Source organism: Lutzomyia longipalpis, chromosome 4 (genome assembly GCF_024334085.1).
Source record: "Lutzomyia longipalpis isolate SR_M1_2022 chromosome 4, ASM2433408v1".
In the NCBI taxonomy this organism is placed as follows: Eukaryota; Metazoa; Arthropoda; class Insecta; order Diptera; family Psychodidae; genus Lutzomyia; species Lutzomyia longipalpis.
The window spans coordinates 2443378-2460612 of record NC_074710.1 but is presented as its reverse complement, the minus strand read 5'-3'; the positions used below and the strand labels follow the sequence as shown (position 1 = coordinate 2460612).

Here is a 17235-nt window from a genome sequence, read left to right as displayed (position 1 = left end):
ACATTGTCTTGGGGAGTACATATCATGGGATTGAAAGAAGGTTTATATTGATATGGAAAAAAAGGAAATCCTTCTTCTCCTTGAGTGAGAGCAAAAGAAGACGTCTTTTTTTCTATTTGTTATAGAGGATTCCTTGCTCACAGAGTACGCGGAATAATTTTCAATTGAACTCTTTCACTCCAAGTTCATTGGGAATGAAGAAGATCCCTTTTATTTCCTCCGTGGTACAATCAATTGGTGATCATGTATGCTGATTTATCGTGCAATTGGCAAAAAGTCTCAGAGTTCCCATGAGAAGGAGAGATGCGCGCAGTACAGAGGAAGAGATGGTGGAACATTTCCACAACCCATAGAGAGACATTAATTTACAAGACGTCTTCGCATTCAGGCGCGCTATTATGTGAAATTAGAATCTACAAAACATCTCATCGCGCAACACAGCATAAACAAGCTACACACGCGGGGTAATGAAGGAAGAAATAATACAATAAGAAAAAAACGTGGTCAATATAATGTAATTAGGAGGAATCTCTTCTTCAAAAGCTCTGCGATTCTCGCGAGGTATGTGCTTTGTGGCGATCACAAGAGATCGCACACATAGATGATGTCATTGATTAAAAGAATCCACCCAATGGGAGACCATCAACCTCCCATCTCTTCTCCATATTATTATATATTCTTCATGGGATGTGAATTAAATTTTCGCTTTGAACTCTGTGTTTTTTTTTCCCTCTATTCCTGGGATGTTTAGCTTCCTCAATTCAAATGTCACCATCTTGCTAAATATTTTTTCTCCTCTTCTAATTAAATTCAAATAGTAAAAACAGAAGAAACGTGGATCAAAATTGGTGTGCTGCTGAAGACTTGAGTTATTATGTATTCTTGCTGGAAGTTAGCAAAGGGTCAATAAATCGCTTTAATTTGCTTAATTTAATATAAAAAAAATACCTCTTGTGAAGTTGCCAAATGATCTTGGAAATGAAGAATGAAAAAAAAAATGTTTCTAAGAATTTTAGAAGTGTTCTGTTTTTGAGAATATGTAGAAGAGAATGGGGCATCCAGGGTTTAAGAATAAAATAAAATAAATCACGTATTTATCTTGAAAATAAATTTATCACTAAAAATCATTGACGAAGCGTTAACGCGATAATATAATTAATAAATCAATACATTATTAAAAGGGCCAGTATTTCTCTAGGGGCCTAGCTAGATTTTTATTCATTCAATTTTTTTTGTTTAACTTAAAAGACGTTTAAAACGGATTTAAAAATGATCTGATATTTTTTTACAGACATTTAACATTTTCTCTTCTAACGTTTGATGTTAATTTTTAGTATTTGACGTACACTTTAACTGCTCACGTTCGATTAAACGTCTGACATTCCTTATTTAACGCTTGACATATTTTCTAACGTCTAACACTCCTTTATACACTCTTTGACACTTCTTTTCTAACGTTTGATGTTTATTTCAAATGTTTAACGTTTTTTTTCTAGCTTTCATTGCTTTTTAAAACACTTGAAAATTCCTTTTCTATTATTTTATTTTCATAAAATTTGCTATGAAAATTATTCGTTTGTGAGATCTAAAGAAAATCATGAACATTCTGAACTTTCAGGGGGAGTTTAGATATCCAAACATCCACCCTGTGGTCACGAAAAGAATAAGAACAAGAACTTGCTCAAAAAAATTTAAAATTTAAACGAAAAAACGTTAACTTTTCAATTCACATGAAAATGAAATTTCAGCAATGCCCTAACTGAGATTATTTGAGTTTTTCGGTTTTAGTTTTCTTTCTTATTAGAATATTCTTCACAGTAAATTCTTAATCAATTCATTAACCTTACCTAAGAAATCTACAAAGATTTTTTTTTCCAAAGAATGATCAATAAGGGAAAATCCCGAAAAGCAATTGAAAAGAAAATCGCATTCTGAAGCAGAAAGTAAAACGAATTGCTAAATCAATGAAGAACGTACGCGAAGATTTTATTTAACTCAACTCTGGGGCATGTAAAGAGTGTTGTTGTTTAGCTGAAGAAGCAAAAAAGCAAGATGGGGAAAAAAGAAGAGTTCTTTTTTGCACACTACAAAAAAAAAGAAGATTTTCCTGACTGTTAAATTTAATAAAAGCCTGTCAATGTACTTCTTGAGTTTGATTTCATAATTTACGATCATTCTTGTGTGATCATCATTGTGGGGCAATTTAGCAATAATTCTCCGCATAATATATTTGTGTGTGAGAATTATTCTTCACGTTGCTCATCCACACTGCGCATAGAATCTTCTTACATGACGCGATTTCTTTTTTTTTTTTCTTATATTGCTTGGCAGACCCCATAATCACACTCTTTATAAATAAATTGTATAGGTAGAGTGAAGAGGGGCACCTTCTTGGGGTATTCTTTGAGTAAGTCTCACGAGGAACGATTTGCCGCATTATTGAGTGTAAATAATTACGGCGTGAAATTATCTAATTCCTCAAACGAGAGCTTCATGTAGTCGCGGTGGTGGATGGGGCATCACAATGCCAAAGCCAATGTAGCTATAAGAATGGAGAAGAAGAGATCTCAAGTAGACCAGAGGATCTCTTCTGTGCGATCTTCTTCGGAGGAATCTTCGCTGTATAGGCGCGCGCGCGGCAAGGAGATTGCACACCCTGATTCTCAATTGTTCAAGTACTCTTCTCCTCGATCTTGTGCTGCGGAGGAAAAATTACACAAAGACGCCATGTAATCAACTTGTTTCATAGACCTCTATACACAAAATCATGATTCCAATGTTTTTCTTGCATCTTTTTCTCAATATATTTTTTCTTCTCTTTCTTCTCATTTAATCCATCGCGAGGATCATTCGCCTCCTCTCCTCTATATACCTTTCTTACCATCATCTACCATCCCGCATCCGTTGAAGCGCACGTTTGTCTCGGCGCTTGAGCACAAGAATGATTCTCTCAACGACGACAATGTCGTGTTGCACACAGAAAATTTTTCTCTCGATATATTTAGCAGGAAAAAAAAGGTGAAAAAAGTACCACGCGGATCACGTTGATCGTTCATTTTCTTCACTGCATACGTCGTGAATGTCCATAAAGAATATGAGAACTTCTACATATGTATGCTGGAAACCACTTATCACCCGTATATATATTTTAATGATTGTATGTACCATCTTTTTCAGGCCTCTTCGCGAAATGCAAAGCAATTTACGTATAAATCGCACCTTAACACCTAACGGGATTCTCAGGTGAATCCTCCAGCATGAATTCTTTTTTTTTGTTTATTGATAATAAGAATTTTTGTTGTTTTATCATCTCACCATGCATCGAAAAGAAACGGCAAAATGTTTTTGGGAGTACCATGATCACACTCAACTCATGGGGGTACCCTTCTCAATTTTTGATATTCTTTCCACATTCCTCCTACGCAAATACATGTAGGGGAACCTGGGGTAAAATGGTGAATCGGAAAAAATTAAAATTAATATCTCAAAAAGTAGTTGATACTAATCTGTCTAATTTTGTCAGTAGTTGTAATTTATACTCCTGCACACGCCTAGAAAGTTTTATGATAATTGATCCAATATTTTGGCTTTTATTTGAAAAACAAATTTTTCTAACCTCTAAACTACAAATTAAATTCAGGCGAAATTCTCTGTGCTTTTTTTTTATCCACACGCATTTTTTTAAGTAGAGTAACTATTGCTAAAGACGAATCTAATATGAATTTTCCAAAAAAAAATTTCCCAGTTTTCCCGTAAAACACTGATAGTAAAAAGAACCGCTTGGGGCAAAATGGTGAATTTGGTGTTTTTTTAAATAACTTTTTAAATTAAAAAAAAATATTTTTTTTCCTTAATCAGTATAACTATTACATACAATTTAAGATGTTTGATCACTCACTATTACCAATTTTTATAAACTAAATAAATAAAAATGGAAATTTCTTAAATTTAATGTTTTTTATGTTTTTTGTATTTTTTTTATTAAAAAAAAGTTTTATTTGGTACACAAATCTCTCATTCTCAATAGATATTATAATGCCTTGCTAAAAGAATTTCATTAAATTATGATTAGGGTACAAAAAGCCGCAATTCACCATTTTACCCCAGGGTTGGGGCAAAATGGTGAAAGTGCAAGGGTTTGGAAAATGCAATTTCTCGTTGAGATAGAGAGAAATCATCTCAGTCAAAGAAGTCAGGAAAAATTATCTCTCAAAAATTCACCATTTTACCCCAGTTACCCCTATTTTAATGCTTTCATGATTAAATTAGAGAAAATTGTTAACAACAAAATTAACAATTAACAAGATGTTAATTTTTTTTAATATTTGGGGAATATTTCAATTAATTTCTGAGGGATATTCCAACAAAATGGAGTTCATTGGCAACAATATAAATTTAAAAAATCTCCACTGAGTGAGAGGAAGTAAGATGGAAGTGAATTAAGTGTGGAAAATTCCTGATAATTGTCCATGGAAAGTCTAGGTGATGACTGTGAGATAATTTAATTATACCTGTAGAATTTTTCAAGAGCAAAATCAGCGCTTATGAGAAAAACCTGAGAAAAGTCCGCGTGCGCCAATTTCCTTATTTTTCCACACGAATGCTCAGAAATTCAAGGATGCTCTGGGATGTAATAATTTTTTCTTTAAAACATTTAAAATTTCTTCGTGTCTTTCGGGTTTTCTTTTGTGCCATTTTTACGCCCTTTTTGGAGATTTAAAAAAAAAAGAAGGAAATTTGCATTAAATAATGAAGTATCCGTGGACATCAAAAAAGAAAACTCTAATTGAGAGGTGAGTGCTGTGTATGAAGAAATATGCTAATTTTTCATTTAAATTATTGAGTAGGTAAAATTTTTTAAACGAAAAACAAAATATTCTTCTCGCCAAGGTTTGTGAACGAAGCATTATATGGATGGTCTGGATGGCAATTACTCGTACTCCTGGTCACCCTTCTAATGGTGGCCTTTGTGGCAATCGGTTGGATCTCTCGCCAATTTGGGGCCGCCAGGTAGAGCAGACGTGCACAATTTTCTTTTAACTTTTTTTTTGGTGTAGAATTCTCTTTGGGTTTCTAAATTAAAAAATTCTTTAGGAAAAAGGGAGGACAACGGAAGGCTGTGCGGCAGCACGAAGAAGATGAACACAAGGGATCCAATGATGGCATTAAGAGCAGACGTCCACAGATCGCAAAATGAGCTTTCGTAGAAATTAAAAATCCCAACCCCTCGAAAATTCTCTCTTGTTCAAAAGACGACGCTAAATTAATTTTAGCCCATTTTTTGTCCCTGGCGCGCGATCCTCAAGTATGAAAATAAAAATAAAACATTGCCCTAATACCCGGGATTTTTTTTGTTCTCTTCTTTGCTGCTCCTTTTTCTTCACAGAGAGCGCAAAGAGGAATGGCACGGAGGAATCTGCGATGAGTTATGCAGCAAAATGGAACCCTCGAGTTATTCCGTTGGTGCGCATCCCACAAACTTGTACAACGTCCTGCTTGTCGGCTCCTGAGACATCATTGGCAGAGAATCTCTGCAGGTTTTGTTCTTTCATTCTTTCCCATGCCCCCCTCCCCCGAATAAATCTCCTAGCCAGTTGTACCTTTAAAACATGGCTAGCATAAACATCTCCCATAAGCGCTATTTTCTTCTCTTCTGTCTACAATTTATAGAAAAGTTTACATTTTTTTTGCTGTTTTTGTGAGTTCTGTTAAAAAAAATCTCCTCGCCAAAACTGGCCCATTCTACTCTACAATCATATTATTTTCCAGGTTGTAGAAGTTTTACTTTTATAATTTGCTCGAGGGGGCTCTTTGGGAAGCAAAAAAAAATGTGTAACTGATCTCGGGAATGATGGACCATACACGCCGCCAAAGATGATCCCACCAAGGTCGCGCACACAACAATAGATCCCGCCAATTTGCCCATCTTCGCACAAGAGACATCTCAAGGCGCCAAAAGTGCGCTTTTTTGTACCCCGTCTTGTCTTCTCTCATTTCAGCTATGAGTTTCTTTCAGACACAGCTTTTGTGAACCGAGCAAAATCTAAATTTTAGTCAGGTCGGGTTCAAACTTGGGATGAGCATGAATTAGGGTTCCCGTCGCAAAATGGCGTGATTGAGAAAATCGCAAAATTCTCTGTTTTAGTGCGTATAAAAGTGAAATTCCTTGTCACGGATCAAAAGGTGAGAAGTTTAGCTATCAACTACTATCAATCTCTCAGGTGGGAAATCATTGGAAACGTCCGAAAAATCCAGCGACTTTATTTACCCCGCTGGTGACTACATTTACCCGCCGAGTTTAAAAAAAAATTCAGAAGTAGAAGGGTTCAGGAAAAGCTCTAAAACTCATATTACAAAGTTGTAGGCCAGGAAATTTACTATATATACGACCTATTGAGGAAATTTTCTTACTTTTGGTGAATCCTACAGATAAGGATTTATGTAAATTGATATTTTTACCCCGGTTTCCCCTTCGCGCAAATGAGGAATGAAAAAAGTGTGATGGAAAAGGTCAAACGCGTAAAAAATCACGATAAACGTTAAAAATTCTTGTGGTATAACCAACATTTGAAAATTATGTGAAACATTTGAAAAAATAGACCAAATGAATTATGGTGCTATTCACGTTTCTCATATCGAGAAAAAATGATCATGACATTTCGACGCGCCCGAAGATTATGAACCATACTCCTATGTTAAAAGATAGGAATATGGTTCATAATCTTCGAGCACGTCGATTTTTTCTTGACATTTTTTTGTCATTCCCTCTCAGGGACAGAATGTTTGATTGTTCACTTCGCACATTTTCACATAATTGGCCGCTAAATAACCATAAATTTCTTCTTTTCACTGCTTTCCTGACACTGAGAACACTTCAGCAAATCCAATTTTCACTTTTCCATGGAAAAATATCCCCAAATACTAGGAAAATTGGACGAACATGTTGGACGCACAAAAAATGTTATGCGCCATAAAAAAAATGTCGTGACCATGCGTCAGAGAAATAAGAAAGATAGGGAAATATATTAGTGGGAGTCAGAGGGAATGAAAAAAAAATGTCATGATCATATTTTTTCTTGACATGATTTTCCTGCATAGCACCATTAGACATTCTTTTTCTTATAATTTCAAAGATTTGAGAAAAAAAGTCAAACGTTAGAAATGCACGTAAAAATTGCCAATAGGCGTTTTAAAGCTTTTAGTATCCTTTCTAAGGGTCTCGTTCTTCATTTTAGGCTTCTAAGTCATTTTCTAAATCATATTTTTTTTATTTCTAGCTTGAGTAGACTTCTGACTACGCCTCTGGCTCATATTGGGTCATACGCCCATCCAAATGAGAAATATTTTATTTTATCGAATTTCAAACAACTTTTTCTCAAAATTTCTTTATTTATTCTTTAAGAAAAAAAATGCTACATCATGAGGTCCTGTCAAGTCGCTCTTTTTTGTCTTCCTGGCAGGATTCTTCCACTTATTGGATCATTCTGTTCAGCAGGCATGTTGCATTTTGAGAACTCCAATGGATTTCTTCAAACACGTGAATGTATTGAGTTTGGATGAGACACCAATTGCAAAGACACACTGCAGAATATCCTGTGCTGACTCCTGCAAGCATGAGACCATCTCACTGAGGACATCCAGTGCAGATGCCACAACGGCGAGATTATCTGAGGTTAAGCAACGAAAATAGGCATTTGTGGCGCTAGCATTGATTGTTGAACTGCCGGGATTGGCACGTAGGTAGCGTATGAGGAGGATGTAGCCGGTGTCACGAAGACTCACAAGATGCGAAAAGATGAGCGTGAGAAGCTTTTCAAAGTACGCTTCGGACATTTCCGTTGTTGGCTTCATCATCACATTACTCATCTCCATTAGTGTTGGGATGCAGGATTCATCGTCAGTGCGTTGATTTATGATTGCTGCCCAATGATGGGAAATTCCGTAGGAGGTGCGATTGAGCACCGGTTGGAGTGTCTTCTCGTGCACATCCGCTGCAGTTTGCCCATCAACCGGCGTCTGATGTTGCTGCAGTGAAACATTCTGCAGCAATTGCCCCAATCCGGGAACACTTCGATTCTTCTGGGCAATCTCCTGGAAGAATTTCATGTGGGTCTGAATGAAGCGAAATGCCTGCCCATTGCTTGTATTGAAGTACGTCTCAATGAATTCCGTGAAGCGATATGTGAGTGAGAGAAATTCCTTGTTGTGCGCATGATGCTGCTTCAGGGCATAAAGGTAACTCGTGAGGATTGTATTGAGATTCTCTTGATACTCCCGCGCAAAAATATGCGGCTGCATGAGCTCCAGAACGCCAAAGAAGTAATTGAAGACCATCATGTGACTCTCAGCACGGAAAATTTGTGAATCCATCTCAGCACGTCCCTTTAGGAGTCCCGCAATCTCAGGGAGTTGTCGCAGAACAATTGTTGGATGTGCCGCTGCGAGTTTCCTTGCTAGCAATTCAATACTCTCCTGCACTTCCTGACGTTCCTTCACACCCGACAAGCTGGCAATGAACGTTAGGATGCAATGCGTGATACCATCTGCTGAACATTCCGGGAATTTCTGGAGATTTTTCTCAATTACCCCCTGGAGGCGTTTATCTCCATCTCGGAGGAATTTTATAAAGGGCACCTTGAGGTAGAGTTGCTGCAGGAATTGCTGCCTTATCTCCATAGGGTGCCTCTGTGTACCATCCACGAGACAATCAATCACCTCCGGAAGACTCTCAGGGCGTATACATTGCAAAATAAGATTAATCCGGGAGCAGAGTTTCTCCGTATCTGCCTCCTTGAGAACGTACTCAACGAGAACGTGTATTTGTTGCTTCTCAATCTCCACAATACGTTCTCCCGTATCCCGATGCATCTTATTGTCACGTGCCTGCCACAATTTGGGATTATTGAGGATTGTTGAGAGAAAATTCAACACAGCTCCCGGATCATTGCCCTCTGCGTAGGTTTCCAACAACTTCCGGAGAACATCTTCGAGTGTCTTCCAATTCGTTTGATGACTCAACAAACTCAGCAGGTAAAAGCGAAATTTGTGGTGCGATGTGGCAAAAAGAAGATCCATTTGAGTGCTAAAATTCCGTGAGACTAGCTCCGAATCAACATCAACGAGCGAATCAACCACAAGCCCCGTACGATCACTTATCCCCACACCTTGTGGTGCCTTCTCCCCACGAAGCTTCTCAATCAGTGCCCCTATTATGCTCCCATCTGCCTCCCCCTGAGCCATTAATTCATTCCTCAAGCTCACATTGGTGTAATCTGCTAAAGAAAAAAATATTAGCTTTTCTTCCCGGAACGATTTGCTATGTTCCCGGAAAGTGCCAAAAGTGGCTGAAAGTTGTGCATTCATCATGCTCAATACATCAAGAAGTTTCTAAAGGATCTTAGGAATATTCCTTTCAACACTTGGATGATTCTTGATTTCCTCTTGCCAGTGGAAGGGCGCACTCGGAGCCGCTGTTCAGGCAATGGAATATTATGCCTCTCCTCCGCCTCTACTTATGGTGCATCGTGAACGCCTACCTTGCTTCGTGGCGGGGGTCCCTGGCAGGAGGGAACTTCTCTTGGTCCCACTCCCGAGGACCGAGGCTACTAGGAGGGGCTTCAGCTACCTGGCCCCCCTGATAATGAACAACATCGCGGGGAGACTTGGTGTACTCTCCGGCAAAACTGTGGCACAATTCTTCGCCTCTGCGAGCTTGACCGAGCTGGAGACCCTCGCGGTCTCCAGATATCGTTCTTAATCTGTCTCCTTCCCCTCAGCTAAACATCCCCGATATTGCTGATCCTCTATCAAATGTAAATTTGAGATGAAATAATAAATGTAAAAATGTAAATGTAAATCTGTCCATTTAGGAAGTTCCAGATTTTAACCTGAAGATGCCATCAAGGATCGCCCGGGTATTGAAAAGGCAGTTCCTAAGATTCCTTAGAAACTTCCTGATGCATTTGGCATGATGAATTCACAACTTCCAGCCACTTATGGCACTTTCCGGGAACCTATCAAATCATTCCGGGAAGTGGATAAACTCACCTGCTTTGTGTTCCATCTTAAACTTGTGCATTGAATCCACTTCACGATGCTGCAGCACCCTGTGGAGACTCTCCCGAAGCATCTCAGGTGGTATACGGTGTGTCTTTTCAGCACCCATTAGGAGGATTCGATAGATTTCCCCGAGATACGTGCACTTGTGTGCATCCAATTGCCCCAAATTCTTTGCAATCTTCCCCACACTGTACCACACTTTGTCCACCAATTCCCCAGCTAGGAGTTGCTGCATCAGCTTCCGGAACTTCCGCACATACCCACGATTCCCATTAACAATCACCTGCCGCAAGATGTCATCAATATCCGTTGTTTTGTGGATTTTAATCAGGGGATCAAATTGTGTGTCTCTGTAGTCAATGGGAAGCATTGGGATGTCCGGGAGGGATTTCTTCACACGCTGTGGGGATTTTTTCAGTGCAGGAGCACCAATTTGGAGTGCCTGTGCGGCAATATGGCCATTCTTTGCACCACGACTCTGCTGAATTTCAATCAATTGCGCCAAGTAGGTGCGATGAAGGGCTGCCGATGCCACAAAATCACTTTTTTCAATGACAATCCTATCGAGGAGGGCAAGCAGCTTCGACAGGGATGTCGTTGGCACACCAAAACTCTGCAGGAAGAGTAAAACTTGATCCGGAGTTAAATTCTGCAGTGCTGCATCCACAAGACGATCCACCGGGCTTCGAATCATTTTGAGCTTTAGCCAATCCGGGAGTATCTGCACAGCTTCGGCAGTTTCAATTTGCCACCCCGTGGGAATGTAGGAATTCGGTGGGAACCAATACTCAATAATCTCATCCATATTAATTGGCTGAATCCCTGAGAAGGTGAGAAGGATTACAAGAGCATGGAGGATGTTGAGATGAATTGGAAGCTCTGTGCCATCGTAGAAGCGCACCATGATGACATCTTGATACTCTGGCCAGCTAATTGTCTGCTTTTGCTCCTTGAGGTGCTTAAAGTAGTTGCTGAACATCACAAAGAGGCAATTTAGCGTCTGGATGCGTGTCTCTGTGAGTGTATCCTGCCCATTGGGCGTAATGTAGCAGAGAACCGTTGAACGTTCCACAATCAACTGGGACATATCAACAATATTCTCAATCATCTCCGTCAGGCTATCCTCAAGGGTGTGCGTGGCGATGAATTGAATGTACAGCATAATGAGACGTGGACAATTCTCCACTTGACACGCAGCCCGGAGGAAGACAATAATTGATTGGCGTGCACAGAGAAAATTCGGGATTTTTGGCAGTTGATTGAGTAGCCAATCGGATGATTCGGCTTTGGGGGCGTACTGTGCCCCCTCGTCATCTTCAAAGATCTTCAAGAGGATCTTCAGGGCTTTAATGGTCATATCGCGATTTTGTTTGCTTGTCGACGACAGCCTCCGGAGGAAGTACTCAAGAACCTCCAGGGGAATTTGGGAATCATCCGTTTTCACCTGCAGCAAATTCTGCAGGTACGACACAAGCTCACAATCACGCACATTCTCGAGATTAATCTGCGAATTGGACAGGAGGAATTCACACAGGCACTGTACGGGTAGATGACAGAATTCCCCTTCGCTATTCTGCACTAAATCCGCCAGCCAGGGCATTGACTGCGTTGTCCCGTGTCGTTGAATGATATCCAGCAGGAAGTCCGGTTTACGGCTACGGCACAGCAAATGCCCCAACTTGTACGCAACATTGAGCCCCTTTAGCTGATCCACAATCACATTTGGTGGCTTCCGGGAAGCTCCCATTGGGTCAATGAGCATCAATTGCGACAGCAGCAAGCTATTCTGCTCCGTGATGATAACTTTGGACGTTGCAGCTGCTAAATGGGATTCAAATTCCAAAATTTGCGATTTTTCCGCCACAGCCAACTTTGCATTATCCTCAATTTTCTTCAGCTCTGCAAATTGATTTGTAATACAAACTTCCATGAGGGTACGCATCAGGGGATAGTGTTCCCAGCAAAAGGCCCCAATTGTCTCCGGATTGTGCGCCGAGAGCAGCAGGAGGATGTTAATGGCCTTCCAGAAAAGGACGCTGATTGTCAATTTTGGTGGTTCATAGCCCGTTGGGAGGGTAATGTTGTCCGGATGATGGTACTCAGCCATACTGAAGAGAAAATCAATAATCTCCAACTTATTCACGCGCAATGTGGCGTAATCTGTGGCAAATCTAAATTGTGCCGCTCTCTTGACAATCTGCTCCAGAATTTCCATTGTGTCTGGCACGGAGAAGGGAATCTCCTTCGTAACACCAATATAGATTATCCGCAGAAGGGCATCCTCACGCACAGGAATCTCCGAGACGAGCTTCAACAGAGACGTCCGATCGGGTTCCGGTGGCCATTGATCACTCTTCGTGTACTGATCCATTGTGTCCAGGAAGAGAATCTTCAGGAGAATCTGTCGATATTCCGGGGAAGTTGGCTTGAATGTCAATGGGACAACTTCGTGAATCCACGCGAGGATATCCAGCTGAATTGAGGCCACATACTCATAAAATTGACTCAGGACAGGATTAAAATTTGACTGGGTCTCCTTGAGATTCCTCTGTGCCGTGACAACTTCACGGATTTGCGGGGAAACTGACAGGACAATGCTGAGGCAGGCAATCTCAACAATGAGCTGCAGGACACGCTCTTTGAATTCAAAATGACGCAATTGGTAGTTGATCTCCTCCCGGAAGGTCAGCAGGGACTTTATAAAGACCTAGAAAAAGAAAGTCAATCATAACGCGTCCAGTTATAAGAGTTGGTATACCACAACGCGGAGGAGGGGCCAATCTATGCGTTGTAATTTAATTTATGAGCAGGATTAGTAGACAAAGTTGATTTTTTTTTGTTAAATTCAGCAATTTCATTGATAAAAATGATCATATCTCTGGTTCTATGAGACCAACAGAAATTTCGTGACTAGTTTTGGAAAGGTATTGAAATAAGCTATAATCTGACATTTATTTCAATACATTTCAAGGTCATCTCTAGAACACAAAATGGCGGATTTTTGTTTTAACAAAACAGTTTTTTGTACTTTTTGCCCTCAAGGAATGGTTCTAGAACTTTCTGATGTTCTAGAAAGTTGTAGAGAATTGCAAAACCTTTAATTTGATACCAAGTTGAGCAAAATCGGACAATTTGTTCAAGAGATATGATATTTAAAATTTTTCAAATTCAAGAATATTTCAAATGGCTATATCTTCTAAATGGCGACATAGATTTTCTTCATTTTTGGACTGATGAAAGATATTGAGTTAGGCTCCAACATATCAAAAATTCAAGGAAATCTATGATCGGGATTAGGGGATATTGCCCCTTAAAGTTAGACAATTTTTGTTTTTGATTTTAGCGCCTCTTGCGGACATTTTTGGAACTTGGAATGTTCTAGACAGTTGTAGGGCATCTTGAAACCTTTCATTTGAACCTGAGTTGGTCAAAATCGGTCAAGTCGTTCTTGAGTTATATCGAAAAAACACTTTTTGCTTTAGGCCGCCATATTTGCTAAACGGATTGACCGATTTTCAAGTATGAGTTATCGATGAAAACGTCTCACAGAGCTCTACAACATACTAAAGTTTCAGACCTCTAGCTATAAAGGAAGTTGTTGACATTAGTTAAAAATGGCGGATGGCGGCCATCTTGGATTTTGAAAATGCGAAAAAATGAAATTTTCCACCACCATTTTCGTAATGTGGGATGACTTAAACGTGCTCATACCAAATTTGAGCCCGATCTGAGATGGTTAATTTTTCCAATACTTGGTGTTGGCCACGATTGTGGTATACCAACTAATCCCTTTAAAATTTACCTGCAAATTCACATCGTAACGCAGCATTTTAACGAGTTCCTTGAGGAAGACTCTCAATGTCCTGCAGTAGTCCTCACGCTGCACCTCTCGCTGCAGCAGGAATTCCTGATAGATCTCCGCTAAACACTTTGCCGTGGCGTTGGGACGTTCCTGGAATAAACTCGCCAGCATGCCGCTATTATTGGGATTTCGGGCATTTGACAATTCATTCTGCACCACAAGCTTGAGGAGAATGGGCAGAAGATCCGGTTGCTGCTTGACAATTTCCCGGATACAGAGGAGGGAAACATTGATACTTTGCTTTGTTTTGAGGCGAATTTTCACGAGATTCGTGAGGACTTCGTGATCGCGCGCAATTTTCCCGTTAATATTGAAGCAAATGTAAGCCAGGAGTTCCTGTGCGGGCTTCAGGAGCTTCCCACTGTGTATCCACAACTCTAAGCGGGAAATAGCCTGAGCACGAACCTCAGGAATGCCACAGACTGACGAGAGAAAGCGCAGGAAGTTCTTTGTGGATGATTCAGGGGATGTACGACGATTGAGGGTCTCTTTGACCATATCCACGACAAGTTTCTCAATTGTTCCCGCAATGTGGGGGAATCGTGGCTTCCGCACAACATCGTGGAGGCTATCAGAGCCGGATTTCATGTCATTACTCTGCATTGATTCCGAGGATTCTTCGTCAATTGTCACGGTGTCCTTTGCCCCGGCGGAACTTCCGGAAGCGGCAGCAAGTGTTGTGATTTCGGACGTGAGAATATTCTTCGGGGGGACTTTGGTGCCAAATTGTGCACAGATATTCTCAACAAAGCACTGGCAGTCATCATTGTCCACCCAGATGCGCTCATTTATTGCATCCTCCATGAAGAGGTGGATGAAACTATCAGGCCATTGCGCCTTGTCGTGGTATCCTCGCATGAGGAGATTTGTCACCATCACCTGGACAATGGTATTCGTGCGGGAGCGTTCGAGGAAGCTCGGACCTTGACTCTGGAGCTGCTGCTGTTGCATCTGATGCTGCTTCAGCACACCCACAAGGGCCGATGTGACGATGTCGTTGGCAAAGAGATTTGGCCGGAGTTTGGACAGGTACAGCAGAGACAGCAGCAAAATGTTGTCCGGCTGATGCCGTGTGGTGGCCATGAGTTTGATAGCCCCACACAGAAGCCCTATGAGGGTATCGCTGTCCTGCAGATCAATCGCCGCAAACACCGATGCCACCAATTCCACGGGCTCGCATTCAACTATCGATTGCTCCCAAACATCCAATTCACTCGATGGCTTCTCAACTGTCTTCCCCACACTGAGGCGCCCCTTCTTCGACAGCGACCCCGACGTGGAGCTCGATGCACTCGGGAGTTCCCTCTTCCGGTCCAGGGGCTTTGCTCCCGTCGACGAGGATGCTTTTCCCAATGCAAATAATTCATTGCTATGCGGTGGGAGGGCACATTTGCTCTTATTTCGTCCACTTCCAATCATTTTGTTTCTTTCCATTATCTAAAATTAGCAAGATTATCTACTTATTTACCTAATTCACTGCGAATTTTAACAGAAAAAACTCACCAAAGCATAAAAATTATTAAAAATCAGCTAAAAACAAGTTTTCAGTAGCCGGACGTCAGTGCCCATTAAAAAAATTGGTCTTGCGACATTCTCCATGGAAAATTCTTCTTACCCTTTAAACATTTTTTCTGCAAATATAAATTCATAAGAAATTCCCTTTTTCTTTATTTTGCCAAAAACTTTTATATAATATTTTTCGATGAGTAAAATAATACTTAGAAATTGATTTTAGAAGATATTGATGAATTAAAAAAAAAGTTTTATAGCTTTTGCTTGAAGTAAATGAGCTTCCCTATGAACATTATGTAAAAATTATCACGAAATATTAAATAAATTCCAATTCTGGGGCGATTGAAAAAAGTCAAATTGGCCACTTTGGCCAGCAAAATCCTCCAAGGGTTAAAAAAAAACGAAATAAATTTCTTATCTTCAATTTTATTTAAAGAAAATTTTAGAAAATTTTAGTGAATAAAAATTAAGGAACTCCAAAAGTGTAGTTATCTACCCCTTCATGTCTTTGCGTCCGGAATAGCAGAAATGCCTGAAATATAAAGAAATTGAGAATTTAGAAGAAAATCTAATGGAAATTAAATATTTTGAGCTTTTCTTTTAATTCAGATTTGAACAAATCAAATGGGAATCACTGATTTTATCTCATAGGTCCAAACTATCATCATAGAAAATTCTAGGGAAAAATAAAAATAAAATTCTTCTACAAACCTTCCGGAATCTTAAGATTCTCCCACGGCTGTAAATACAAGATCGTGCTTCTGAGCTTTATCCTTAAGTTCTCCTGATCAGCACAAAGATCTTGCTAGTTCAGATGGTTCCATTGATATTCCAGGAAGCCCTCAACTCCCGGAATCATCAACCTGCAATAAAACCCACGTGGTCTGGTTAGGTTATATACAGCATAAATAACAGAAAAAAACATATTATTTTGGAATTAAATCAGTTGGTAGTGCATGAAGATTGTAATCAAGTTTTAATCATGAAAGCCAGAGTTTTTTTCATCATTCTTATGAATTATTCTCAAAAGAAAATTCTAAAATATTCCAAGTAAAACTTACCTCAGAAGAAAACTCCTTACTGCTGAAAATGTAAAGAATATTTTCAACTTCTTTAAGGTTTTTCACGAAGTTAAATAGTTGGGGATGCATTTTCCACAAATTAATTTGTATTAAAGAGTTTTTCTTTGAGAAAATTGAAAAATAAATTTTGAGAAGAGGAGCTTCCCTCTGAAACGCGGAAAGGTTGGAAATGAAAAGAAATTGACAGATAAAATAAGGAAGAAAAAGAAGAAATTCGGTGCTAAAATGGCTTTTAACCATCTAGTGGCAACCAATCACAATCGTGACACTGTTTTAGCTACCTACCTTTTGCGCGGCATAATCAAAACTAAAATTAAAAGAAGAATAAATTAACATTTCGGATAGACAATAGTTTCTATATTTCGTTAAAGTTTAAAAATCAAATAAAAGTTTTTTAAAGTATTTTTTTTTAAGATTCCACTTATTAGCCCCATGGAGCTTGATGACCGTTGAGTTTGAGGTAATTTTTGTAGAAACAAATTTTATTCTCGTTTCAGTGACGTCACTGTTTGCATTTTTAAACCTTTTTTGCTATGAAACATGAAAACATTGAAACATGCGGTTTTCTTATCACGAATTTTATTCTATGGATGATTTTAAGGAATATTTCTCCCTTACCTCCCTTAGAACGTTTTCTTTGATCTAATTTACGTAATTTCAATGCATAAAATAAAATATTTCACAACTGAGTCAAAGTCGGACCCAAAGAATCTTGAAGGG

At 39.5% G+C, this 17235-nt stretch overlaps 2 protein-coding genes and 1 long non-coding RNA gene across 4 annotated transcripts in view; 1 reads left to right on the top strand and 2 right to left on the bottom strand.

Moving 5' to 3' along the window:
- The window catches only part of LOC129795447 (mediator of RNA polymerase II transcription subunit 1), a 1235552-nt gene that overhangs the window by 915269 nt on the left and 303048 nt on the right, over positions 1–17235 (top strand). The gene's annotated exons all lie outside the window — the stretch shown is intronic.
- LOC129795439 (integrator complex subunit 1) lies at positions 7370–15504 on the bottom strand. 2 transcript variants are annotated; one of them, XM_055836715.1, is made up of 4 exons: positions 15425–15504; positions 13862–15358; positions 10048–12766; positions 7370–9275 (listed from the first exon to the last, which is right to left on the bottom strand). In XM_055836715.1, exons 2-4 carry the CDS (start codon positions 15353–15355, stop codon positions 7489–7491), a joined length of 6000 nt encoding a protein of 1999 aa, XP_055692690.1. In that variant the 5' UTR covers positions 15356–15358; positions 15425–15504; the 3' UTR covers positions 7370–7488. The 2 variants fall into 2 exon arrangements, with proteins under 2 accessions (XP_055692690.1, XP_055692691.1); XM_055836716.1 differs by having other exon boundaries at positions 7370–9272; positions 15425–15500.
- LOC129795768 (uncharacterized) lies at positions 15840–16695 on the bottom strand. Its single transcript, XR_008751143.1, has 3 exons — positions 16495–16695; positions 16145–16296; positions 15840–15965 (listed from the first exon to the last, which is right to left on the bottom strand). It is a non-coding gene; the product is annotated as an uncharacterized LOC129795768 (long non-coding RNA).